Below are 27,132 nucleotides of genomic sequence, written 5' to 3' on the forward strand. Positions count from 1 at the left end.
GTCTAGTTTTTTTCATTCGACATCTTTCATCTCTTCTTGTTTGCCTCTCACACCGTCTATGGGTCCATCCAAATCTTTATAACCCAAGAGGTCTTCTATTTTAGTTTTCTATGCCATCCAGTTTGTGCCATTCAAACTGATCATACGCCCAATGTTATTCTCCATGACTTCACACACAAATATACTAACCAAATCTCTGATACCATATGTTGGGGTTAAAATGGATGTACCGGGTCTCCCCACAAGTGTGAATTGATGAAAACAATACGATGATGATAGTGGTAGAAAAATAAACCAAAACAAACTAGCTGCGAAAATAAAAATAGCACACAACGATTTACGTGGTTCCCTCTCAACTGAGGTATGTCCACGACGACCAATAGGTCAACAACTTCCACTATCTTCAAACAAAGATTACAAAGTGGCCAAAAGGCATAAGCCTTACAAACACACAAGGTGTAACAAAATGAACAAGAGGATATGCCTCACTGAGGAACAAAGAACGAATGATTTGATGAACTAGCTTGACGAAGCTGTCTTGAAAGAAGTGTCGCAACACTCCTTGTTTTTTTTTTCCTCCGCACCCTTTCGGTGCCCTAAAAGTGTTTCTCACACTCTCTCCCTAATATTCTGCCTTTTTTGCTCTCTCCCATTGCTTTTGCTCTCTCATCCATCCCTTAAATAGAAGACAAGACTCACATTAAATGCGGAAGACTAAATATCTTTCATAACTTACGATGCGCCTTATCACAAATCGCTATCCAGCGATACCACAAATCGCTATCCAACGATAACCACAAATCGTCATCCGACTGAAACGCATAACGCTAACCACAAATCGCTATGCAACTGAAGGCACTCACCACAAATCGTCATCGACAACTCGCTGAACCTCAAACTCTGAACAGTTGAATAGTCATTTAGCTGAGAGGACTTCTACAAATCGCTATCCAGCAAATACTCCAAATCATCTTCGAAAAGATCAAGCATCGTGCTTGAAATTCTGCAGTGATACTGAATGTGCATCGAACCAATGGATCCCACAAAGGAGGGAAACCCAACATATATCTCATCAAAGGGTGTTATTCTATAATATCTGCCCAACAGGTCTCCCGCTAACTCGAGTGAGCATTCAAATATTTGTCCCACATTCGTTCGTGAAGGTACTCTTAATGGATTGAATGCCATATCAACTGGTGTCCCATTTTGCAAATAAGACATATCCGGTCTAGGCAATTTTTTTGAAATGAAACCTTTTTTCCTATGACTTCCGACTACTTTATCGCCCACTTTGATTTTACGGGAGATTTACCACTTCCACATGTGCATCTGTTTGGAATGCAACTAAAAAGTTGGAAATAATACTGAAAGAACGTTAGGAAGGTTGTTGAAGCAGTCACCTGTGTGAGATCTGGTGTAGTATTTGGTAACTACCACCTCATGTAAGTGGGATGTAAAATGTGGAATTGGACGTGTCAAATACCATCTCACTTGCATTATTTCTTACAACTCCATCCATCACCAACAATTCTGGTGTTGGTATTCCCACTCTGGCTACTTCTGACAACTAGTTTCCAAACATCGCCTAAATCTATGAAACCCATCCATTTGGATGGGCAAAATTTCATGTTTATGCATCCGCATAAATATACGTGTGGTGTTGTAGTTTCAGTTTGGGTTACAAACTCTGTAGCGCATGTACAAGAGAGAGAGAGAGAGAGAGAGAGAGAGAGAGAACATTCACCATTCAACATTACCAAAATACATCCAACAGAATATTGGATGGGAGAGACAAAAGAGAAACATAAGAGCAAAACAGCCACAATCTAGATGGCGATTGTACATAGTTCAGAGTACAAGCCGATCAGCCCCTCCCCCCTACTATGTAATTTAAGAGCCAGATACACATCAGACATGACCCGTTGTCGAAGCCTTCCGAAATCGAATTTGATGCCCCTGAAGAAGATGTCGTTTCTTTCAGTCCATATGACCCACCATGCTGAAAGCAACCAAACCCGCCACAGTAATCTCCATTTTTTTTGTGTCGTACAATCCTGGGACCAAGCAAGAGGTCCCGAATAACGGTGCATGGACGAGTTTGAACAAGTGGCGCACCCCAAGTTTGAAAAAATAAGTCTAGAATGACCGGGCAAAGCCAAAATAGGTGAGTCGTGTCCTCTACAACCTTCTCGTAAAGAACACACATGCTTGGAAATTGAATCCCCCGTTTCCTGACATTAATTTGGGTTTGAACACGATCTAGAGCCACAAGTCACGCCAAAGCTTTTGCCCTTGGAGCTGGCCCCTTACCCCACATACAATCACTGGGAAACCGGTTCATCCCGGATGGCAACAAGGAATGGTAAACTTGCTTAATGGAGAACCTATCTCCGCTCGCCATGGCCCAGTGAAGCCATGTCATGCCATGGACAGGCCTAAAATCTCTGCCACTGAAAGATCGAAGTGTCTTCCGCCACTCTAGCCAGAGGGACGAATGACACACTGAACTAGGCGTGGAAAGAAGGGATTAATGTAGACTACCATATTTTTGCCTAACAATCATAGCCCAAGAAGATTGAGATGTGGAAGCTTCCCAAGCCCACTTCAAGACTAAAACGATGCTCCTCTTTCTCATAGTTGGAATCTCTAAGCCACCTTGGTGCCTCGGAAGCACGATCTGTTGACAAGAAACAAGCAGGTACTTTTTGTGCGACACATTCCCAGACCAAAGGAAGTGCGAAAGCAAACGATTGATCGTCTGCTCTACTGTCGTCGGTATAATAGACATGCTCATTCGAAACTCTGGTAATCGGGCTAAAACATGGTGAATGAGCATCACTCGTCCCGCAAAAGATAAATATTGAGCTTCCAAGCCTGCAATCTTCCTTGCACCCGCTCTATGGTAGACATCCAAGTAGAAGTTCCCGCTGATTGTAGAGAGTGCAACGATGGACCCAAGAAATTGACAAGAAGTCGGATATTGGGCAGTTGAAGATCCTTGCAGCAGCCGATTGGAGAAGAGGGTCAGCATTGAGTAAGACCAGAGTGCACTTACTCTCGTTCTGGCGAAGGTCTGAAATTGCAGCAAAGACTTTAATAATGAAGTACAACCTAGACATTTGATTAACATTCGCATGTCCAAATATTAAAGTATCGTCTGCATATTGAATTGTGTGACCAACAAAACCAGGAATGCCCAAGGATTCCAAGAAGCCTGTTTCTTCTGCCCTTTTCATGAGAATAGGTAAACCATCTACCGCGATATTAAAAATGATAGGTGCTAGAGGACAACCCTGTCGTACACCTCTAGCCAACTTGAATTCTTCCCCTCTCATTCCATTGATGCAAACTGATGATACGGATTTTGTGACCAACTCCTTAACCCATGCTATAAATCGGCTGCCAAGCCCCATATTTGTTAGAGATTCAATCAGAAAATCCCATGCCATTCTGTCATAAGTCTTGTGAAAATCCAATTTTAGCATGAAGTGCGGTGATCCAGTCGACTGTAAAGAGTGAAGAAGCTCAGTTGCACAAATAAAGGATCCTTGCAAACTTCGACCTGGAATAAAAGCACCCTGGTTCAGACAAAACAAGTTGATCAATGACAGCGCGCAACCGATTAGCCAACACCTTAGATATAATGCGATACAGAGCACCCATCACCGAAATCGGCCTAAAGTTGGATATGTCTGATACCCCTTGTCTCTTAGAAATCAAAGAGATGACTGCCACATGATATGGTTTAGGCAGCCTCGCATTACGATTGAATTCATCGAACAAGTGGAGCAGGTCAGTTTTTACAGTTGACCAAAATGCTTTAAAGAAGTCAATGTGAAAACCATTAAGGCCTGGTGCCTTCCATCCCGATAGTTCGCTAATAGCATTCGAAATCTCCACTTCAGTGAATCTAACCTGCAAAGAAACAAATTGGTTTGCCGCCAACTGCTTATAGCCCATATCGCCGATGACCCCCCTGACGCCTAAGTCGGCCGAATACAACCTGGAGAAATAAGAAGTAATAGCTGGCAGGCAATTGTGCGGACCAAACTGGCATCCATCGATCTCGATCGAGAGTATACAGTTCTTACTGTATTTATTTGATGCGTTCATATGAAAAAATTGTGTATTATCATCGCTATTAGCCAACCATGCAACTCTAGCCCTCAACTTCCATCTAAGCTCATCTCGTGCTCTCCATTCTGCAACGAGAGTAGAGAGTACGACGATACGCTCCTGCAATTGAAGCACTTGACCCTTCGGTACACCAACAAGATCGACCTGACGTTGGGCCAAATCGGAGAGCTCAGCTTCCCACTGGCCGATGAACCTAAACTTGTTCAGGTTATTAAAACTTAGCCATTCCTTAATACGTTTCCGAAGACAAAGAAGCTTAACATGGATGCGGATGGCCACCCAAGATCCCGTAGCAGGTTGAGCCCACGATTGACCTACCAACTGCTGAAAGTCTGGCACCCGAAGCCACCATTCCTCAAAGAAGAACCTATGACATGCCTTGAAGCCTGCGCCCCACGAAACAGTCATTTGTCCATGATCGGACATGGTCCGTGGCAGCAGACAAGCAGTGACATCCGGAACTGCGTGAAATAGTTCTGGGGAGAGAAAAACGCGATCAAGTATCCGCAAGCAAGGGCGAGACCTCATATTTGACCACGAGAATTGCTCCCCTACAAGAGAGAGAGAGAGAGAGATCTAAAATGGTTTACAATTTAAGTACTTGATTGCCAAATTATTCGAGATCTAAAATGGTTTACAATTTAAGTATTTGATTGCCAAATTATTCTAATGGCTGGTTGACATGGTGAGTTGATTCACTTTCTGGGAAGCATATTGATTTTGTCAGTTATCAAGTTTGAACTGAAAAGTTTACTTCAACGATAGGGTCGCGAGATCGAAACTCAGAGGAATTGACAGGGGCCTGCACAAGATTTGAATTGCTTATCCGGTTCGGGCATCAGGTGTACGGGGGACATAAAAACAATGAAAATATCAGATACAATATAATTGCACCAACATTAAGCACCTGATCACCCTCCATCTTGAGGACAGCCTGTCAGTTGTGGGCCCCAGGGCCTGATGGAGGGCAGTCAAGTGCATAATGCACAAATTTTGTGCCATGTGATTGCACCCGATCAGAATCCACAAAATAGGGTGGTTGTGTCTTAATCTTTGAGGGTCTTATATTGCAGTGGGCCGAGCCCATTAAGCGACCTGGTCTTCGATACGGGTTTTCTTGTCATTAAAAAATAAAGTTTAGATTAAAATATTGTTAAATTGTAAAATAGATGTCGTCATTATCCTAAAGAATTAAACATTAAAATTTTTTAAATATTTTCTAAATAGTCACTTTTTGAGCGCACAATGGTGAAATTTGTCCTTAGCGACCTGTTCCAGCACACAGAGACAAGGTCCTACCCCAGAACTACCCAACAATTAAGCGCACACTCTATCCTACTGAGAAAGTGGAAACTCACTATGACACTTTAGTGATTGGATGTCATCCAAGAAAGTTTGCTCACAAAAAAACCAGGACCGTTTTATGGGACAATATTTGCTACCCCTCGTGGGTAAGGAACCCCTCAGTGAAAAACTGTAATATTTTTATTATTTTTTGCACATTTGACACGATCTACATGTTTAGTTTAGTAGAAAAGGACCTTTGAAACATGTTATTATAACATGCATGTGAGATTTTTTCAGGGTTAAAAAATCAACGGCCTACAATGTACCAAACTTTCAACCTTCAAAAAATAATACTTTTACATAAAAAAATATGATCTAAGTGTTCATTCTTACGAATTCGACCATGTTGAATACATTTGCTCAAACCAACCTTCTCCTGTGAGTTCCAATTAGAGGGTCAAATGCTTTCCCCATCTTATATTGCCCTTCGTAATGATGCATCTACTCATTCAGGAATCATGTCAGCCTTTTACATTAATGTTAGATCGTGGTTGTTTTTACTTTAAGCTTACGACATTGTATGTAAGGGTGTCAATAGGTCGGCTTTGGTTCGACCTAGGTGGAACCAAACTTGGATCAGATTTTTGGGTAGGATACCGGGTCTAGACCCAGGTCTAATCGAGCCTACTATAAGATAAATCATACCTAGATCCAATAAGAACTACATGAACCAGACCCAGATCATACCTGATAAAATAATAATTTTTTATCATTTTTACATTGAAAATTTATGGTCTTAATCAAAGCTTGAGTCAAGCTTGGGTCTGGTATAAAATTTCACAAACTATACTCGGGTCCATATATTAATCGGTTCTTCAAGTCGGGACATGAGTCTTAATCGGGTATTCTTTTTTGTCACCAAACCCGAACCCTATAGGGTTTGGTCGAAGTAAACCCAACCCGTTGACACCCCTAATTATATAGAGTCAAACATATTACTTTTCCCTAACAATTATGAGGGTGTGCTTGAGTGCAGAGATCTTGTAATATCGTGTATTAAATTTAGAGATATTTGAGGTTTTGGCTAAGTGCCATAAAAAAAACGATAAATCCTCGATTTTAGGTAGCGTCAATTGAGTTTGGGTTTGACCCATGGGTCATTGATAAGACCTAAATGAGCCAAACAAGATATGATAAAAACTTTTATTTTTGACCTTTAAAATCAAGCAAAATTTGAGCAAAATTCAGGTTAAATTCAAGTTATACATCATTAGATGTACCTCAAAATGTTGAATTCAACTATATTTTTTTTTTCTGAACTCAGGCTATGGTCTGCTCGAAAATCATATTTTTTAAAAAAGGGTCTGTCTCGATGGGACCGGGTCCAGATTGGATCAAACTGAATCCAATCTGTATGATCCAAGTTAATATGGATCTGAACTCAATCCAAAACCCATATTAATTAGGATCTGATCCAGTTCAAGATCCATATAAATATTGGATATGAATTTGCATCTTGGATCTGGACCCAGATCTAAAATCTAGGTCCAACGAAATTAAAGCTTTCAATTCGGTATAAAGGTTTAATTTAAGGAAATTTAAGGTTAAAAAGACTCCAAGATGGATAAGGCACTCTATGAAATTTTCTAGATATTTATTAATTATTAATTAATTAATTAATTCCAAATTTTAGTTATATATGGTAGTTACCAAATAGTGAGGTCTCTAAAAGAGTCCCTTTGATTGCTTTAAAAAAAAATTACTTTTCAATAGGGATGAGTTGGGGTCGCTACAGGTTTGGTATCAGAGTCGACCATAAAATATTATATTTTAATCATTTTTGTGTACCAGAATTTTCTTTTGATAATCAAGCCATGTCCAAATTTTATCAGAAAGTCATGACTTGTATTCTAGAGCAGTCTCCATCACTAGTAAGGGCTACCTGGTATTTTTTTTTACTAATATCAATTTATTTAAATTTCATATGATAGACTGTGAGAATGGCTTAATTTAATTCCTTTTTATGTGAATTAGGAATTTGATGTGAATATGCAATTATGATTGTTGAGGGGATCAATCCTAAGGGGGTAGGTTTGATAAGGGTGCAAATTTTTTAACTATTTTTCATGTTTTAGATGTATACCCGCTCCCGAGCTTTGACTTCTGGTGCTCCCACTGATTGACAGGAGCAAAGGGACTTCATGTTGAATGCCCTGAATACCTTGACAACGATAGTGACCACATACGTCCAGGCACAGGTGGCGCAACAGATCATGTGTGTCTATCTTGCCGAGGTCACTCCAAACCCCACCGTGGTGATGTTCAAGAAGTTTCTTAGGTTGAATCTCCAACCTTCTCAGTGAAGGCCGACCCAGAGGCAGCTGAGAGTTGGGTTGAGGAGACTAAAAGGGCGTTTTGTATCCTGCCTGTGCCTGAGGATAGGCAGACTAATTTTGGCATGTTCCAATTGAAGGGTGATGCCAAGAAATTGTGGGACACCCTGTGATGAGTGAAATACGACAGAGTGGAGGTATTTCCTTGAGTGACTTTCAATGAGAATTTCTTAGATGCTTAGTTCCCTGCTTATGCACGAGAACGTATGTAGCAATATTTTTTTGGGTTTGTTCAGGGGAACATGAGTTTGGTGAACTATACCACCAAATTCAGGAGTTTGGAGCGCTACTACTTGAACCTTTTTACTAATGATAAGGCAAGGGAAACGAAGTATGTTCGTGGGCTGAAAGATGGACTCCAGGTTCGTGTGATGACGAGTTGTCCTACTATATTCAGTGATGTGCTCAAGTCTGCATCCATCTTGAATGAGGAGTGGAAGAGGTTCAAGGATGAATCACAGAAGAGTGGGGGGTAACCAGGGCATCACCAGTGGCGAAGCGAGGAAGAACCCACCTGTGGGTGGCAGGGGGTAAGGTAAAGAGGCAGAGGACACAACAAGGGCATCAGAAGGGTCGACCCCAACAGAGGAAGCAATAGGGGAAGACTTTGTTCATGTGTCAAAGGTGCAACAAGAGTCATCATTAGGGCTCTTGTCCACTCTTTAAGGGAGTCTGCTACTAGTGCCAACAGCCCGAACATATCGTTATCTATTGTCCGAACAAGCCAACGACTCATGGAGGACAACAATAGTAGCAACATAGGCCTCAACAATAGGCGCAACAGAGGACCAACAGGAGAGTGTACGCTGCAACAACTGCCACACAGGGTAATCAAAATGACCTGCTCGAAGGTATTTTCGTAGTCTTTGAACACTATGCTCGTGTGATGTTTGATTTGGGTGCTACCCATTCTTTATATCCTCCTCCTTTGCGAGTTTGCTTGATCTTGTTACATCTAGCCTCGAGAAGGCTTTTTACGTGATGTCTCCGATGGGTACATCTTCTTCTTGCGAGAAATATTTTCCTACAGTCTGAGTGATCATCGAGGGGCATGAGTTGTTTGCTGACCTGATCATACTGAACATGACTTTCTATGATGTCATTTTGGGTATAGACTGGTTGTCTAAATACAATGCTACTCTTTAGTGTTGGAGAAATGAGGTTCCGTTAGAGCGCCCTGATTTGTCTATATTGGTGTTTTAGGCGATTTGATCAACGAGCGAGGTGAAGATTGTCTCGACATTGAAGATCTCCAAGTACCATAAGCAAGGTTGTATGGTGTTCTTGGCCAGTGTGTCTGCGACAGACAGTTAGGTGACACATTTGGAGCAGTTGGACGCGGTTCATGAGTTTTTGAATGTCTTTCCCGAGGACTTGCCAGGTTTGCTACCTCACAGGAAGATCAAGTTCTCAATCGAGCTAATGCCTGGCATGACACCAGTTTCCTGAATACCGTATCACATGGCACTTGCAGAGCTGGTTGAGTTGAAGAAGGAGCTGGTTCTGTAAGATAGATCTTTGTTTCGGGTACCATCAGTTGTGAATCAGTGCAGAGGATGTTCTAAAGACCACATTCAGGTCCAGATACGGGGACTATAAGTTTTTGGTGATGTCTTTTAGACTTACCAATGCCCCTGCAACATTCATGGACCTGATGAATCGGGTCTTCAGTTTATGGTTGGATTCTTTTGTCATTATATTCACCGATGGCATTCTTATCTACTCTGAGAGCGTGGAGGAGCACTGACAGCATCTGTGGATTGTGTTGCAGACACTGAGAGAACATCAACTTTATGTTAAGTTCTTGAAGTGTGAGTTTTGGCTCCACAGGATGATGTTTCTCAGCCACGTGATCTCTAAGAAGGGCATTGAGGTCGATCCAGCCAAGGTGGAGGCAATGTTGTCTTGGAAGCAACCGAAGACAATTTTAGAGATCAAGAGTTTCTTGGGATTGGTGAGCTACTACTATCAATTCATTGAGAACTTCTCTCGTATAGCGGCTCCAATGACTCGACTTTTATAGAAGAAGATAAAGTTGGTTTGGTCACCTCGATGTGAGGAGAGCTTTCAGAAGCTGAAGAGGAGGTTGACCACGGCCCCAATATTAACTTTACCTTTTGGGACAGGTAGATTCATTGTGTACAATGATGCTTCAGGGACCGGACTGGACTGTGTCTTGATGCAGCACAGAAAGGTGATCGCGTACGCTTCTCGACAACTAAAGGTGCATGAGAAGAATTACCCCACGTATGACTTGGAATTAGCGGCAATTGTCTTTGCACTGAAGATCTTGTGTCACTACATGTATGCGAAATAGTTTGAGGTCCTCTCTGATCATAAGAGCCTCAAGTACATATTCACACAATGTGATTTTAATTTGAGGCAACACAAGTGTTTGGAGTTCCTTAAGGACTACAAGTTCTCCATCACCTACCACCCTGGTAAGGCAAATGTAGTGGCAGACACGCTTAGCAGAAGGCTTTAGTCATGATACTTAGCTTAATAGGGCATATTTGGGATATGATCAAAGAGTTTGTGAGATGACAACCATTTGCAGATGATTCTGGATGCATCCTTTATGCGGGGATGCAGGCGTAACCTAAGATTATAGACCACATTGAGGAGCTTCAGTCAATCGATCTAGAGTTTGAGAGGTTGTGCATGAGTGCCCAGAAGCATGATGCATAGTTTTGTCGTGAGGAGGATGAAACCATCATGTTCAAAGACAGATGGTGGGTTCCAAAGGCACTGCAGGAGGAGCTGATGAGTGAGGCATACCGGTCGAGGTATTTTGTTCACCCAAGTTCTAATAAGATGTTCAAGGACCTCCAACGGATGTATTGGTGGAACAAGATAAAGCAGGACGTAGCAGAGTTTGTGTCTCGGTGTCTACCTACCAGTAGGTGAAGATCAAGCATTAGAGACCTGGTGGACTTCCTCAGTCATTAAACATTCCAGAGTGAAAGTGGGATGACAACTTAATGGACTTCATGATAGGGTTGCCGTGGACCCATTGTCAACACGATGCCATCTAGGTGATAGTGAACATGTTAACGAAGAGTGCCCACTTTCTACCGATCAGGATCAGTCAAAGCTTGGAGAGTCTAGCAGACCTCTATGTGGATAAGATAGTCTGGCTTCACGGGGTGCCACATTCGATCATGTCAGATCGATACCCTCATTTTATGTCTCATTTTTGGCACCAGTTGTAGAAGGCCCTTGGTGCCACATTGAAGTTCAACACGACTTTTCACCCACAAACTGATGGTCAGACAAAGCGCATGATACAAACACTAGAGGATATGCTTAGAGCATGCGCGTTAGATTGGGCAGGAGAGTGAGATAGGCTGTAAAGCTTGTAGAGTTTTCATACAACAATAGTTACCCTACCAGCATTGGTATGGCCTCATACGAAGCTCTGTATGGCAGACCATGTAGATCCCCAGTGTGCTGAAATAAGGTTGGAGTGAGAGCAGTGGAGTCACCAGAGGCCATCAAGCACTACTCAGACTAGGTACGGTTGATCCGACAGAGGTTGGTCGCAGCACAAAGCAGGCAGAAGAGCTATGCCAATCAGCGGCGTAGGAAGCTCAAGTTTGCCATGGGTGACCACGTGTTTGTACAGATCTCGCCCACGAAGAGTGTCTTCCGGTTCGGGAAGAAGGGGAAGTTGAGTCCTCAATATGTTGGACCCTTAGAGATCCTTGAGAGTGTTGGGTAGACCGCATACCGTGTGACACTTCTCCCTTAGTTTTCTTAGATTCATAATGTCTTTCACGTCTCGATCTTGAAGAAGTATGTGACTGACCCCTCACATGTGATCCACTATGAGGCGGTTGATGTACAACCTGACTTGATGACATAGGAGAAGCTGATGAAAATTGTGGATCGCCAGGAGAGGACACTGCACAGTAGGACGATTCTATTCGTGAAGGTGTGTTGGCAACATCACAGATTGGACGAGTGCACTTGGGAGCCCAAGGTCGATATGCGTGAGCACTACCGACACCTATTCAGTACGTTCTAATTTTGTGAATGAAATTCTTTTAAGAAGGTAGGGATGTAATATCGTGTGTTTTTACACAGTCAAATTCAAAGATTTTGGTTGTGTTGCAGAAAAATTGATAAATCCTCAATTTTAGGTGGTGTCAATTGAGTTTGGGTTTGGCTCAAGTCTCATTGACAAGACCTGAACGAGCTAAACAAGATATGATAAAAACTTTTATTTTTTACCTTTAAAATCAAGTAAAATTTAAGCAAAATTTGAGTTAAATTCATGTGAAAATCGGAGGCAAAATTCAAGTTATACATCATTGGATGCACCTTGAAATATTGAATTCAATGATATTTTATTTTCCTGAATTCGAACTATAGTTCGCCCAAAAATTACATTTTTTTAAAAAGTGCCCATCTCGATAGGATCGGGTTCGGGTTGGATCAGACTAGATCCGATCCGCATGATCCAAGTTAATATAGATCTAGACTCAGTCGAAGACCTATATTAATTAGGATCTGATTCAATTCAAGATCCATATGAATATTGAATATGGATTTGGATCTTGGATCCAAATTCAGATCCAAAATCTAGGTCCAACGAAATCAAAGCTTTAAATTTAGTATAAAGGTTTAATTTAAGAAAATTTAAGGTTAAAAAGACTCCTAGAGGGATAAGACACCCTCTAGATTTTTTGAATAATTATTAATTATTAATTAATTAATTAATTATTAAAAATTAATTAATTTGAAATTTCAGTTAGATATGGTAGTTACCAAATAGTGGGGTCTCTATAAGAGCCCCTTTGGTTGCTTTAAAAAAAAAGTAAGTAATTAGAAAGAGGAAGGAGTTGGAAAAGTCAACAAAAAAAATCTAGAAAGATTAGGAAAGGAGGTTGGAGATAGAATCCCATATGGAAAATTCTATCTCCTGTCCATGTGAGGAAGCCCTAGAGGGGCGTCACCCTCTAGAGGCCCCCTCTGATATAAAACTTGAAAAAGAAAGAAAGAAGAAACAAAGAGAGAGAGAGAGAGAAACCGTGGGAGAGAAAGAAAGAGAAGAAAAAATAAGAAGAAAAGAAGAAGGAGAAGAAGGCTCTTTTTCTCTCCGATCATTCGATCTTTCTCCTGGTCTCTTTTGAGCTTCAAAAAAAGATACAGGCTTCCTTCTTGATTCAAATGCAGAGAAATAGCACATATGAGGTTTATGTAATGTTTTTGGTGGAATGAAAAAAGAAGAAAAAAATGAGAATATGATTTTACTAGGTATATATAGAGAGAGAGAGATTTATAGATAACATTACATTAGTTTTATATATATATATATATATGGTTATAATATATATATATATATATATATATATATATATTATAACCATCCATAAATTTTATTCTTTTAGCCTATGCATGCTGTTTCGATTTTCGGTGCATATAGTTAGATTTGTTCCACTGTTCACAAGGATAAATCTGTCCTACCATGTGTATGGACAAATGTGGATAGATTTACCTATTGTAATGGTGGACAGATCTGACAAGCCTCATAAACGTGCAAATTTGGTCCGGATCTACGGATGTCAATGATTGTTTTTTTTTTTTGGCCTGTTATGCGATAGATTTTCAGCATGTTACATAACTAGATTTTTGGTCTGTTACATGATTAAGATATTGGTCTATTATATGGCTGGTTCTTGGTCTGTACATGATCAGTTCTCGGCCTGTGGCATGATAAGTGTTCAGACTGGTCATATAACATACTAATATAATTGTTTAATGCATTATATAAGACTGTTCATGTTTTACATTATGTCACCAAAACCCAAATTTCGTAAATTATGGTTTTAGGATTGATTTTCAAATTTATTTCATTTTTTTTATGAACTGTGAACAACCTAGCTAACAAAAGTCGGCTGAGCAGTTTCTCTAGTATACAGGCCCATCCAAGTGTTGTTAGCTGAGCAGGGTTCAAAAAATAATACGAGACACTAATATGCCCAACCAACTGCAGTCGACTAAGTATAATTCAAACACTTCTGTGCCCAACCAACTACAGTTGGCTGATCATATTTTATAATCTGTCATGCCTAGCCAACTGTAGTCGGCTGAGCAGTTTCTAAGCCTGTCAAGCCCAACTGACTGTAGTCAGCTGAGCAGATCTCATGTGTTACACTCCAGTTGACTGCAGTCAGCTGGGATAGACTCAAACAAAAAAAATGATGAAATGGAGCTGATGTCAGTGGGTTTTAGCCCAGTCGATTATCATCGTCTAGGACCCATATCCAACTTTGTTTGATGCTGCCATTTAGGCCAGCATCAAAACAACCTTTAAAGTTTCATCTTGAACTCTAAGTTAAGATCAGGTATGCTGCCACTGTTAGATTGAATATAGCTTGTTTTGTTGCTGCCACATGAACTGTAGTAAGTCTGATTTTTTTTGGCCTATTATATAGTTGATTTTTTGCATGTACATTACCGAATTCTTGGCCTGATATATGACATATTTTCAGCCTGTCATATAGCCAATTTATGGCCTGTTACATAATAAAAATTTCAACCTATTATATAGTCAGTTTATGGCCTGTTTCATAACAAAAATTTCAGCCTGTCATATAGTTGATTTTCAGCTGGTTACATGACAAATTATCGGACTGGTTAAATACATAATCATGTGACTGTTCATGTATGTCATGATAAGACTGTTCATGCTTTATAAAACGTTACATAATGTGTGCTTCTATATGACTGTTATGCACACTTTTATAGGATTGTCATGCCTTATGTATATTACTAAAAATATGTTATGTGACTGATTATGCATGCTTTTATGTGACTGTTCTTGTATAAAAAAATGTCACAAAATTTTTATATGGTTGTGTCGTAAAGAGACACCACATACGTGGATAAATTAATATGAGACTGCATATGGTTATCGGTTGAGGCTGTGATGGTTTTGCCTAAGCCTAACCGATTGCCAATGAGGTCTTAGTGTTATGCCGTGTATGATTAACATACCTTCGGGCTCAGTATGTTTTGATTGGTAACTGTGAACACCCCAAATTTTTCAAAAATTGGTAAAATGACCCTTTTTGCCCCTAACTCCGTTTTTTGAGAAAATCAAGTCATTTCTTCAGACTTTCTGAATTAAAATTCATATTGATATATTCAAAATCAACCCCGGATCCGAATCCAGCACTTTAAATCCATATTTTCTCAAAATCCGGATCAAAAACCCATTTCTGAAGAAACTTTCTCAAAATAGTTTTTAAATTCTCAGAAAAATTCCTTTTTGTAAATATTTTTGCAGAAACACAAAAAAATTAGTTTTAACCTTTGTTTTCTCACAAACTTTAGGATTTTATTCTAAAAATACAAAAAAATTGAAAAATAAAACAAAAACCAAAAAAAGAATGAAAAATTTCAAGAAAAATGAATGAGTTTAAACTTTTTAAAATCGATTTTTGCTAAAAAAATCATTTTTGAACCATTTTTATGAAAAAACTTTGTTAAAGAGAGCCTCTTTTTGGAAAAAACCAAAAATTCTCACAAATAAACCCTCGAAACCCTTTTCTCCTCTCTCTCTCTCTCCCGATTCTCTCCACCAAAACCCTAAAGCCCTCTCTTTCACTCTCGCCACTTTCCTCTCTCTCTCTTTCTCTCTCCTCCATTGCCAATCGTCCATCGCGCCCTTTTCTCCCGTCGATCCCTAACCGCTCCACCCTTCCAGACCCTTCTCCTCCATCTTTAAAAGGAACCGCATATGGAAACCCGCTTCTTCACCCGTCTTCACCCTACCATTACAGCCCCTCTTTCACAAGACCGTTTTCTCACCCCGCACCCCTATCTCTTCCCTTTAACGAAGTCTTTCACCCGTTTTTTTTTACCCCACCATTGCCCCTTTTCCTGCATATATCTTCTTCACTCTTTTCTTCTACCTCCCTCTTCCTCATTCTGTCAGTTGAAGAAGAAGGTTGCCTACATCTTCAAGACCTCGGCGGAAGCACACCCCACAGCAATTCCTCCCACTAGTTCCCTTCTCCGTTCGTTGGAGGGAGTAAAACCTCCACAGCAAGGCTGCAGGATAGGTTTTCATCTTCACATCAGGAAAGAGTGTTAATACTTGATCGACAAACTAAAGCCCTCTATCCACCCCTCAAAATTTCTGCAGAATACGTAACAGAAAGAGACCAATTATCTCTTCAATCCCAGGTAAGTAATCGTTGCTTCCTTCTTTGATTCCTTGCACATTTTTTTTTTTCTTTCCTTCTTTCCTTTTTCTTTTTCTTCCTTTCTTTCTCTGATCCTTTCTTTCTGTTTTTATTTTTATTTTACCTACGTCATCCTTCATTTTCTTCTCCTGATTATAAGGCAAAAGATGGGGTCGACCTGCATATAGCAGGACCGATCCCCTTGCAGCTACAGCAATGGGACAATCTCGTTCCAACATGGTTTCTTTTCCCCTTTTTTTTTATTTTTTTTTTTATTTTTTTTTCTTTGTTATGTGTGTTTTAACATTTCCCGTAAGTGGGTATCTTGTTCGGCATCATCCACTACATCCATGCAATACATCCCTTCGCTCTTCATGACGGATATGCCTCTTAGCACACGGGTTTCTCCATCATTTCCAGTTTTTTTTTAACACCCATCGATCACCCATCATAGGGTCCATGTATGTGGTTATCGTAGGAAATCTAGATTCCTTCTCTTTGTATGCTCATACTATTCATATTTTGCACAAGACCATCGAGTCTGCAGTTTGGTGATGGAGGTGCATAGTATCTCAATTTTATGTTACCTGAAGTTGCATTTAGATGGACCTAATGTTTATTCAGCAGAACTCTGAGTGCTGGCACAGATTGATTTAATGTCTGTGCTAAATTTGATTCTTGAGTTCTTGAAATGCTTCCTTAATTCTTTGGCAGTCTAAGTTGTTTGGTGTGTAATTTGCCCAAATGTTTGCATAATTATATAAATTTGTTGCATCTTGCAATATTAGAGGTATGGTTTTGAATCTAATGCAATATAATACTACTTAATATCCAACATAGTCATTATGGATTGCAACTTATTCTGCATATTCTTTCTGGACATGCCTGCATTGTCCTTAATTTTTTTTTTATTAGGAAAGCTGGGCGATAACCCTTGTGAGATTCGAACCTGGGACCCCTCAATTATGATAGTGCTCATTTGCATGGCACAATTCTGAAGTTTTAAAAACCATTCTGTTCTTATATTAGCTAATGGTGTTATTCAAATCAATGTAGCTTATGCATATGTTCAAAAAAAAATTGTTGAAGAACTGAAGATATTTTTCATGGTTTAATTTTGTTGTGTGCTTGTGGCGATTGGACTTGCATTTTGGAAATGATTCAGCACAATGCACAATACTGATGTTTGGATTGACTTGATATCTGGGATTTGTTAAATATCCAAGGTCCAATTTTCAACTTGAAATTATCGTTCAAAATCATAGAATTCAACACTTCCCTGCCTGTAACTCATGAAACTCAAGCATAAAATGGACCTGGCTTTTCAGAACTAGTTATAAACTAGCACTCAAAACGTGTAGAACTCAATTCAGATGCTCTAGATTTCCCACGGTATTTGGTTCCATCTCTTGCTGGCCTCATTGTTTCCCTTAGAACCAACCCAGGATTAGGAGTGTGTTTTTTTTTTTTTGCAACACAATTATATTCAGGTTAGCCTGATTTACAAATTCGTGAATCTAGCTAATTACCAAGGCTAATTGAACTCTAAGTGATCCTCCAAAATGGAAGTTTAAGCTGGAAAGGTCCCCAGCCGTGGATATGATCATTAGTGTCCAACTTTGTTCATTGCCAGCCTGATCCTGTTCTCATTCATGCAAGAATTGGCATTCCAAGGCATGAATCTTGTTTATGAAATTAGTGACTCACCTGTGAAATGCGACAGTGTAAATATACTCGTTGGCACTTCCACAGGTACAACAAAGAAGAAGAAATTGGGTGTTGCTAAAAAAAAAAATGATGATGACAAATAAAAAAAAAGGGGGGGAAAAGAAGGGTTGATTCACAAGGAAACCAGCTTGCACATCTCGTAATCTGATGTTTTTGCCTTGCTCTGTTATTCATAACTGGGTCAATACTTTGGAAGTTTTTTTTTTCTTATGTGAGTTTGCCAAATATGCTTGAAATTCTCCTGTCCAGACCTGTTAACCATGCTGCTCATCCTTTTAGCCAATATAAACTGATGGTGTGGCATAGGTCAGTCTGAAAGGTTGGATATAGCTAAGAGTAATATCCATTGGTTTGGGGCCATTTATGTAGTTCATGTGAGTAATGACATTTCCACTTTATCTGTGAATATATCTGAATGGATTAAAATGAGAGATGTCCATGTATGTCTGGCTGGGGATTTAATAATTGCCTTCATCAAAAGAGTAATAAGATTGCAGGTCGTTACGTTCGTGTCATCCATTTGCTTCATACCGCCTGGATGACTGGTGGATACCCGATAATCACCTCAGGGTTTTTCTTTTTTTTTTTTTCTTTTTTTTTGCTAAAGTCCTTTGTCTCGGTAAGAAGCTGCCAAGGAGATGGGGTAAGGATATACTGACCCTGTTACAACCAATTTCTTTTTGTGCAAAGATTAATTGCTGGCAATTCATCCCATTACCTTTTATTTATTTATTTATTAATTCTTTTTTACATTGTTTGCCTTCAAGATCATGAGTCTGTGTTATTGTTGATTAAATTCCTTTTATTAGAATTTCTAAGTTTTCAGCATGTTCCATATGTTACATCAAAACCTTTGCTAGCCATTAGTTTAATTGCTTTTATGCAACTAGCATCAGCTAGTTTTAATATTTCATATATACTGCTTGTTGAAAATCCGTAAAGCGTGTAGGTGTTTTCATAATCATCATTGATTCATTCTTCCGCCCCACTGTATTTCTATTGTGTACTTTCCACATTCTGCATAGGTAGCCTATCCCTCCCATTGTAGGATTCACTTAAGGGATCTTAGGAAAACACTGTGTTACCAGCATATGACCCATTTTGTTCTTACAAAATTAATACTTTTATGTCTCCCCAATATCTGCAAATAGGATTTCTACATGGTTCACAGGTAGCTAATTTTTCTTTTGTCTTTAATCTTGGTTCAACAAGCATAGGTATAGAAGATTAATTTTTTTCTTTCTCTTTTTCCACTCAGTCCACCTGTAATATCCCACATGCTGCATTTTTGCACATTTTCAGGAGCACCCTCACTATCAGTCCCCAGCTGCCTCCAAGTAGCATCTATGATCCCCTGTATACAGCACCTTTGCTGTCCAGCCGCATCCCTTGTGGCTATTACCTCATTGTTCATAGGATAACATCTCCTATCATCACCTTCCCAACACATACACAACTCCCAGTAGCTGTGTACTACCATTCCACCTATATATATATATATATATATATATATAGATATATATACACATATATATAGGCATGTATATATGTACATAGGTGTATATTATTCTACACTTTAGATCTTCAATATCTTGGCATATGAGCGTTTTACCGTTGATATCCACATGATGTGTGCGTTTTCCCTCTATTTTCATACTAATCAGGTTGTTTTGCAGGAAACATATAAAAGATATCATTATTTGGGGTTGTACATTTGATTTTATCCATTATAATAGTTAGGTCGGAATAAGAATTTACATTTCTTACTTTAGGTAGAATGAATGAGCATTATAGAATACCATGAATTGATTATTCCATGCATTTTTTCTGTATTTCTCAAAATCCCCACAATGGTGAAACACGAATGGCACGTGCACCATTTCGTAAGAGGTAAGTCAATTCTAAGTTGACGATTTACATCAACGGCCATAGTCGGGGTGTGAACAAAACTTAGAATTCTTATCTTTTACGAAATAACAGTAGATCCACACTGGATCCACTTTCAAAATCCATCATATTTTCTCAAAATATTTTTTTCTTTTATTAGAATTTAACTTAGGATTAACTCAAAATATATACCAATGGCCATAGTCAGGGTATATTGAGGGTTAATTTCATTTTAAATTCTATAAAAGCACCAAAAAGGTATTTTATCTTTCATTTGAATTTAGATATGACTATTATATAATACATTCAATGACCATAGTCAGGAATGTATTATATCATTAGTCTTATTTAAATTCATTTGAAGAATGAAATATAATTTTCAAATCCAATTTCCACTTATTCAAATTCATTCATCATTTAGGGTAGAATTGCATCATATTTTCAAAATTCTCTTTCAAAACCCCAAGTGATCTCAAATATCTTCAGTCTATAGTTTAATTTGTTCTTCTATCTTATTTCAAAGATTCAAATTCCAAGTTCAAAGTCCAATTTGACTTTGAAATTTCAAAATTCAATCTTTATATTCTTGATTCATTCCAAATTCAAGTTTCAAATTCAAAGTCCAAATTGACTTTGAAGTTCATTTATAAATTCAAATCCTCAAATCAATTTTGAAATTCCAAAATTCCAACTCAATTCAACATCCAATTTCAAAGTTCAATTTAACTTTGAAGTCCCTAATCCATTTTCTGATTCAAAATCAAGTTTTCTTCAAGTTTTAAATCAAAGTTGAGATTGATTCTGAATCTCAAAAATCCAAACCTTCCTAAGTTCAATCTGGGTTTTCAAAACCCAGATCCATCTTTAAAAGTCCTATTTGGACTTCTCAAAACCCGAATCCAAAGTCAAAATCCTAGCCTCAACTTGGATCCAGATTTCCAAAGTATAAACTCCATTCCGCTTTGGATCTCCAATTACAGATCCAAATTCCATTTTAGAATCAAAATCCTTATTCCACTTTGGATCTCCAATCATAGATCCAAATTTCTCTTAGGATCCAAATCCTTATTCCACTTTGGATCTTCAATCACAGATCCAAATTTCTCTTAGGATCCAGATCCTCATTCTACCATTGGATCTCAGATTCGGATCCAAATTCCAATTCTTAGGATCTAGAACCCAATTCACCTTGGATCTCAGATTACAGATCCAAAAATCCATTCTGTCTAGGATCCGGAATCCAACTCCAATTCTAGATTTCAATTCCATTTTCGGATCTAATCTGAATTTTTTTCTATTCTTAAATACCATCTGGATTCCTCAGATCCATTCTAAAATTCAAAATTTTAAATCAATTCCATTTCTCAATTTTGTTCAAATTTCCCAATTCTATCTTTCCTTCTGATTCAATTCTATTTTCATTTCTATTCTGATTCAAAGTCCATTTATGACTTTGAAAAAAAATTCCTTTATCTCAAAACTTCAAAATCATTTTCCAAAATCCAGATTTATTTCTCCAAACTCATGATTATTCTAAAGACTTGAACTTTAATCTTAAGTTCTAAGTTAGAAATCGTTTCTTCACTTTATCAGATTCACTTGGAAATTCTTCAAAACATTTTCAAAAAGAGCATACATCTTTGCATTTGCACAAGTATGATTCATTGTGCATTTAGACTTAGATAATTTTCTTAGCAAAAACAAAAGGCATAGAATTCGACCCTTGGTTCGATTACCCCTGGTAAAGGCGCTAGGAACGGTCGAACCTCGTACCGACGAGCGGATCCCGTCTCCCGATTTTCCCGCAAATATTTCAAAACACGGAGGCGAGTTATTTCAAAATATTTTCAAAATTAAGGTCAAGTGAGACCCACAAAAGAATTCCTCTTCTCTTCTCTTCTTTCCTTTTCTCTTCTCTCTTCACTTTCCGTCTTCTATTTTTCTCCCTTCAAAAGGAGGACATCGAGGTAGGAAAGGAAGAGAAAGAAAGAGAATATTACGAGAGGAAAAATTTTGCGATGATCACAGTTTTGGCGACCGTGATGGGACTTGTCTTCGTCCGGTTGAATCTATGCCTTTTCTTTTTGCTTTGATATTATCTAAGTCTTTATTCTTTATATGTCAGCTTCATTTCCATGCAAACCTTAGGAAGCCTAGATTCTGTCCTAAGCTGACATCATTTGCATGTAGGATTTAAGTATGGTTTGGTAGGACCATATTGAGGAGATTATTCCATGCTCATATTAGACTTAGGTCTTAAATACAACTCTCCTCAATTCTAGGGATTGAATGCAAGACAATGTATGCTAGTGTATGCTTCTCTTCATTTTTAATCTATCTTTTTAAGACTTGCATTAGAACCATCTGATTTCTTGCATGTTGAGCATATTTTGAAAAACCTCCTTACCTATATTGTCCCGGTCTTCACGTTGCTGGGCTGTCTCACTGAACCATAGTTCGGGAGAGAGCCTCACAACTGGACCACTTATTTGGGTTCGCGCCCCCCTACCACGTACCTAAGGGCCATAGTCCGAGGTATATCGGTAGGTGCTCAAGGATGTTGGGAAGCCATTACCTTAGAACCGGAGGAATATTTCTATGCCACGTACTTCGAGCCTCGGCTTGAGTATATCGGCATATCTTAATTGGAATCAGATAATCTGAACCCTAGAGTTAGAATTAAGGTCCTACAAGCCATTTCAAATATTGCATTTAGAGTCAGCCTTTAGGGAGTGCTGTATGTGCATCCTTGTTTGTGCAGCTTTTAGTCATGTGATATTTTCTCTTATTCTCTCATATGTCTGTATCAGACCCTTTTCAAAACCCTGGGTGTATTATTCAAAACTTATCCTTATTTTCAAAAACCCCAGGTGTATATTTCTCTCTACCTACATTTCTTTTTTTTTCTTTCTCTTTTAGATCAAATTCTCTTCAAAACCCTGGAAATTCCTTTAAAATTTTATCAACCTTTTCAAAATTTCCAGGTTGATTCTTTAAAAAGGTCTATCCACAAGTCCTGCATTCTATCTAACTCTCCTAACTTCTTCTTTGCCCCAGTATCATTTCAATGGCGTCCGATTCTCTCAATGCTGTCTTTTCTCGAGATCATGTCTTCTATCAGATTCAAGATGGATCCCCGGATCAACGGGTCATCCAGTCTCGTCCTTTCTTCCCTCGGTGGTATTATTCTTGGTTCGCCACCTTCTCACGTATGTTCCCAGACCACTTAGATGATTGTGGGTTGGAGATGGCATCAGCAGTAGGCAAGCGAACCATCAATGGAGCTCTAATTCAGGCTATGGCAGAACGATGGAATCCACGTACCTGCACATTCTGGTTTCCTTGGGGAGAGATGACTATACTGATGGATGAGTTCAATGATATTATGGGATTTCCCGAACCAGCTGGTCAGCCAAATGATCCTGTCGAGCAGCAGTTTTTTGATCAACATCAAAGGGGTGGATGTCCGAGAAGCCTTGGCCCGAGCAACAGAGAGCAGATCCTGGCCCCTTATTGAGATTAGTGGGAATCAGTTCATCGACCTGTTCAAACTATATCAAAAGTACGGAGCCTACAAAGAGGTTGACACTTTGTTCCGAGCAGCGAAGGACAGAATTCAGCACGCCATGATCCTATGCACAGTGGGGTTAGCCTTCTTCCAAGATGGTCAGAATTTTATAGATATCAGAGTTGCTCAGCTCTTTCGGAGATGGGGAAGCAAGCAGACCCGTCAGCTTTCAGTCTCCATGGCCGCATTAGCTTTCCTTTACAGAGGCTTGGCTCGATTTGCCCTCGGAGAGACCATTCTGGTAGAAGGATGCACTTACGCCCTGCAGTCGTGGTTCCTGCGACACGTTCCCTCGAAGGCCAGTTCTTTCAGGTTCAACAGTAAGCAGCCGAAGACAGTCATCCAATGCCGAGCTCTGATCGAGAAGCTGCATCAGGAGGAGATTACCTGGGATTTCTTTGACAGAAGAGAGACTGTTCCTCGATACACCTATGCACGTGACAAGCGCTACAAGTTGATGGGCCCTTTCTTTTGTGTTGACTACCAACCAGAACGATGTCTGAGGCAGTTTTCACAGCGGCAGGTTCGTGCCAACACCCGTTTCCCGACAGGCAACATGCCAGAATTCAACCTGCAGTCGGATCAGTGGTCTGGGGCATATCATGTCGCTAAATATACCTGGAACTCCTTTATTTTTCTGTCTGTATTTCCTGGACCAAATGTATCATCTGAATATCGAGAATGGTGGCAAACTGTTTGCCCACCCTCTCTGTCTTTGAATATTAAAAGTATCAATAAAAATTTACCTTTTGGCCAAAATTGTTGTTTTCTGTATTTTGTTTATAGCGCAAATAAAAGTCACAAATTTTAGGTGACAACCTAAATCCTGGGTAAAAGGGATATTCCTTCCGCATTTCTTCAAATATATTTTCCCATGGTTGACGACCTCGCCTAGGTAACAAGGCACACTTCTCCGTTATCATCAAAATGGTAACACTATTATCACAAGTTGTGTGATGACCCAATCCCGGGTAATGGGATAATCTCTTAAAATTGTCTACCAAATCCCTTCATTTCTTGCTTTTCTCAAAAGAAATTGTGATTTTCAAAAAAGCTTCTCCATACTCTAACCATTCCCATACTCTGCAGGAAAGCTTAGGCATCTGAAAATGGTTCAGACAAGGGCTGATAAGAGGGCCGCTCAACAGCACAGTGACAACTATCCAGAAGAGATGAATTCTCCCCGATTATCCAAGAAGCATGACTTAGGGGATGAGAGCGATGTAGATCCGGCCATGTACCGGGTTTTCCAAAAAATGATGACTAAGATGATGGCCGAGCAGGCTAAGGCAGCTCCAAAGAAGGTAGCTTCTAAGACCAAGGCTAAGAAGAAGCCCATAAAAAAGCCAGTCAAGATCAGCAAGCAAAGAGTACAGCGCGACAGCACCTCTGAGGATTCTGGGTCAGTAGAAGAAGTCTCTGAGGAAGAAGAGCAGCTGATCTACATCCCGAAACATCTGCAGCAGTCCAAGAGGCTGGTAGAAGAGCCAGTGTCAGTAAACAAGCCTAAATATGGGGCCCCTGCAGAGGACTCGATCCAGGCACTGACAAGAATGGTCAAAGACCTGCAGGTCCGGGATAAAGGGAAAAGATCATACACTAGACAGGATTTTTACCTCGGCTTGGAAGGGGACATCAATCTAGAGAACCTCCCCAGAAAGTTCATTAAATTCGATGGATCCGGGGATCCTAAAGCTCACCTAGCCATGTTCTTCGCGGAATGCGCCCGGTTCAGCGAAGACAACCGTGCCCTCTTCCTCTGTTTTCCCCGCAGTTTGGAAGGAATAGCCGCCAAATGGTATGCCGAGCATGTCAATCCCATCGAGCTAAGGGATTTTGACAAAGTCGTCAACATGTTTGTTGAACGCTTCCTGTTCAACACGGAAGCTCTGCCCACCCTGAACCACCTGTGTAACCTGAAGCAAAAGCCCAATGAGAAGGCTAGGGATTTCATTCACAAGTGGAGAAGCCTGTGTAACAAAATGAGAAACCCTATTTCTGAGGAACATGCCCTCCAAGTTATCCTTAATAACTTCTCCCAACCCCTAAAAAGTCTTCTTTTCCCATATCCCTCCAAATCCTTTATCGAACTGACAGAGCGAGCAGAATGGCTCGAGATGGGGGTAGAGAACGAAATGTATGAAGGAGTCGCCTTAGCCAAAAATATGCAAGATCCAAAGAAGAAGGCACACTTCACCTACTCTGCCGAGGTTCCGGGGGATGACCAGGGCAGTAGCAGTAAACAGGGCAGTGGCAGTGGCACAAAGCCCGAGCAGAACAGGGGAAGAAAGGACAAATTCTTCAAGAACAATGATAAGCCTCTCCCGACCGGTCCTCAACAAAAGGGGGACCTTCAAGAAAAGCCCAAGCATATAAACTGGAGCAGGGATCGAAAATTCACCCCCCTCGACCAGCCTCTAGAGAAAATTCTGGAATACTTGTTGTCTCATGGAATGGTAAAACTTCCAAAAGTTGCAGATCCGCCAGTGCTCATGGGAAGATTTAAGGAACAGTACTGCAAGTTCCACAGAGCGATGAGCCATGACACTGAATATTGCTTCGTCCTGAAGCATCTGATCCAAGATTGCATCGATAAAAGCATCCTCATCGAGGACGAAGAAGAGGGCAAAATGGATATCCTGTCCACCCCATTCCCAAAGCATTCCGCATCAACCATTTCTGAACATCCCTTCCTACCACAGGGTCACATACATCCTTGTTCCGAAGAGGAGATGAGTCTGCAGCATCAGATAATGGTTCTATGTCAGGATCAGCCTGCATCTCAGAGGGGGGATATCCTCTCATTTTTGAACATCAGAAACATGTCAGTTGAGAGTGGAAAAATCCAAGTTTTTCCAAAGAGATTTGTGAAAAGGGAAGCCTGCACAGAGGAAGCAGAAACCTCAGAAGCAGCAGGAGAGCAGGCCAAAAGCCTTCAAAAGCCTATTACAACGCTCTCCAATATCTCTATTTTTTAATTAACCCATGATTCGCCTAAACATCAAGAAAAGTTAGATGACTTACTGAGGAAAATCAAGGTGAAGCCGGGCACCACGCCCGAAGACATGGCACAAATAGTGAATCAGGCGATGACAAATGCGCCTATCACCTTCTCTGATGAGGATTTGCCTAAGCCTCATTCATTTCATAACAATGCGCTGTACATTGTGGTCAGAACCAGAGGCATGACTGTCCCGCACGTACTTGTTGATGGAGGCAGCAGCCTCAATATTTGCCCAGAGATGACAGCGAAAGCACTGGGTTTGAAGGAAGAAGAATACGTGCCTGATCCCATCACCATCTACGGTTTTGACAATCACGGGCAGACTGCCAAAGGCAAGATCTTCCTAGAAATCTTCATCAATTACTCAGTGCACACGGTGCTATTCCATGTAGTCAATGTGCCACCGACTTACAATCTTCTGCTGGGACGAACGTGGATCCATAATGCCAATGCCGTTCCATCAACTCTCCACCAGTGCATCAAGTGGTCCAAGGGTGGAATGATTACTACTGTTTTGGGCGAAGACCCTGAAGAAAGGCTGCCACAGCCTATGATTCCTCGTCCCACATTCACAGCAGATATCCCCAGCATCCGAGAGGCAGATGAGATCAATCTTAGTGATAGCCTGGAGATGCTAAAACTAAAAGATGTCATGGAAGAGGAAAACGTTGCAGCCACGGTCCAATGGCAGGGACCTTGTTTCTTCAAGTTAGGAGGACGCATTGATTACGCCTCCTTCAAAGATCACCCTTTATTCCCTCAGTTCTCCAAAGCCAGAAAGGGATTTGATCTGCTAATAAAACATGGATATCAGCCATTCCGGGGCATAGGAAAGAATGAAGATGGTATAGTAGAGCCAATCGTTCCTACACAGCATTCAGACAGTTCAGGGTTGGGGTTCACCGGACAGGATTCCAGCAAAAGGACAGTTTT

At 40.1% G+C, this 27,132-nt stretch overlaps 1 protein-coding gene across 1 annotated transcript in view; it reads left to right on the forward strand.

Annotated features, from left to right (window-relative positions):
- The window catches only part of LOC149829661 (actin-interacting protein 1-2-like), a 108,833-nt gene that overhangs the window by 6,808 nt on the left and 74,893 nt on the right, over nt 1-27,132 (forward strand). Inside the window, exons 2-6 of the mRNA XM_090015224.1 lie at nt 7,611-7,682; nt 7,785-7,926; nt 8,092-8,289; nt 9,648-9,711; nt 10,003-10,121. Of these exons, the coding sequence (XP_089871350.1) occupies nt 7,611-7,682; nt 7,785-7,926; nt 8,092-8,289; nt 9,648-9,711; nt 10,003-10,121 (595 nt within the window). The remainder of the gene's footprint in view (nt 1-7,610; nt 7,683-7,784; nt 7,927-8,091; nt 8,290-9,647; nt 9,712-10,002; nt 10,122-27,132) is intronic.

The sequence above is a fragment of the Nuphar pumila genome, chromosome 8 (genome assembly GCF_984573655.1).
Source record: "Nuphar pumila chromosome 8, dmNupPumi1.hap1.1, whole genome shotgun sequence".
Classification (NCBI taxonomy): domain Eukaryota; kingdom Viridiplantae; phylum Streptophyta; class Magnoliopsida; order Nymphaeales; family Nymphaeaceae; genus Nuphar; species Nuphar pumila.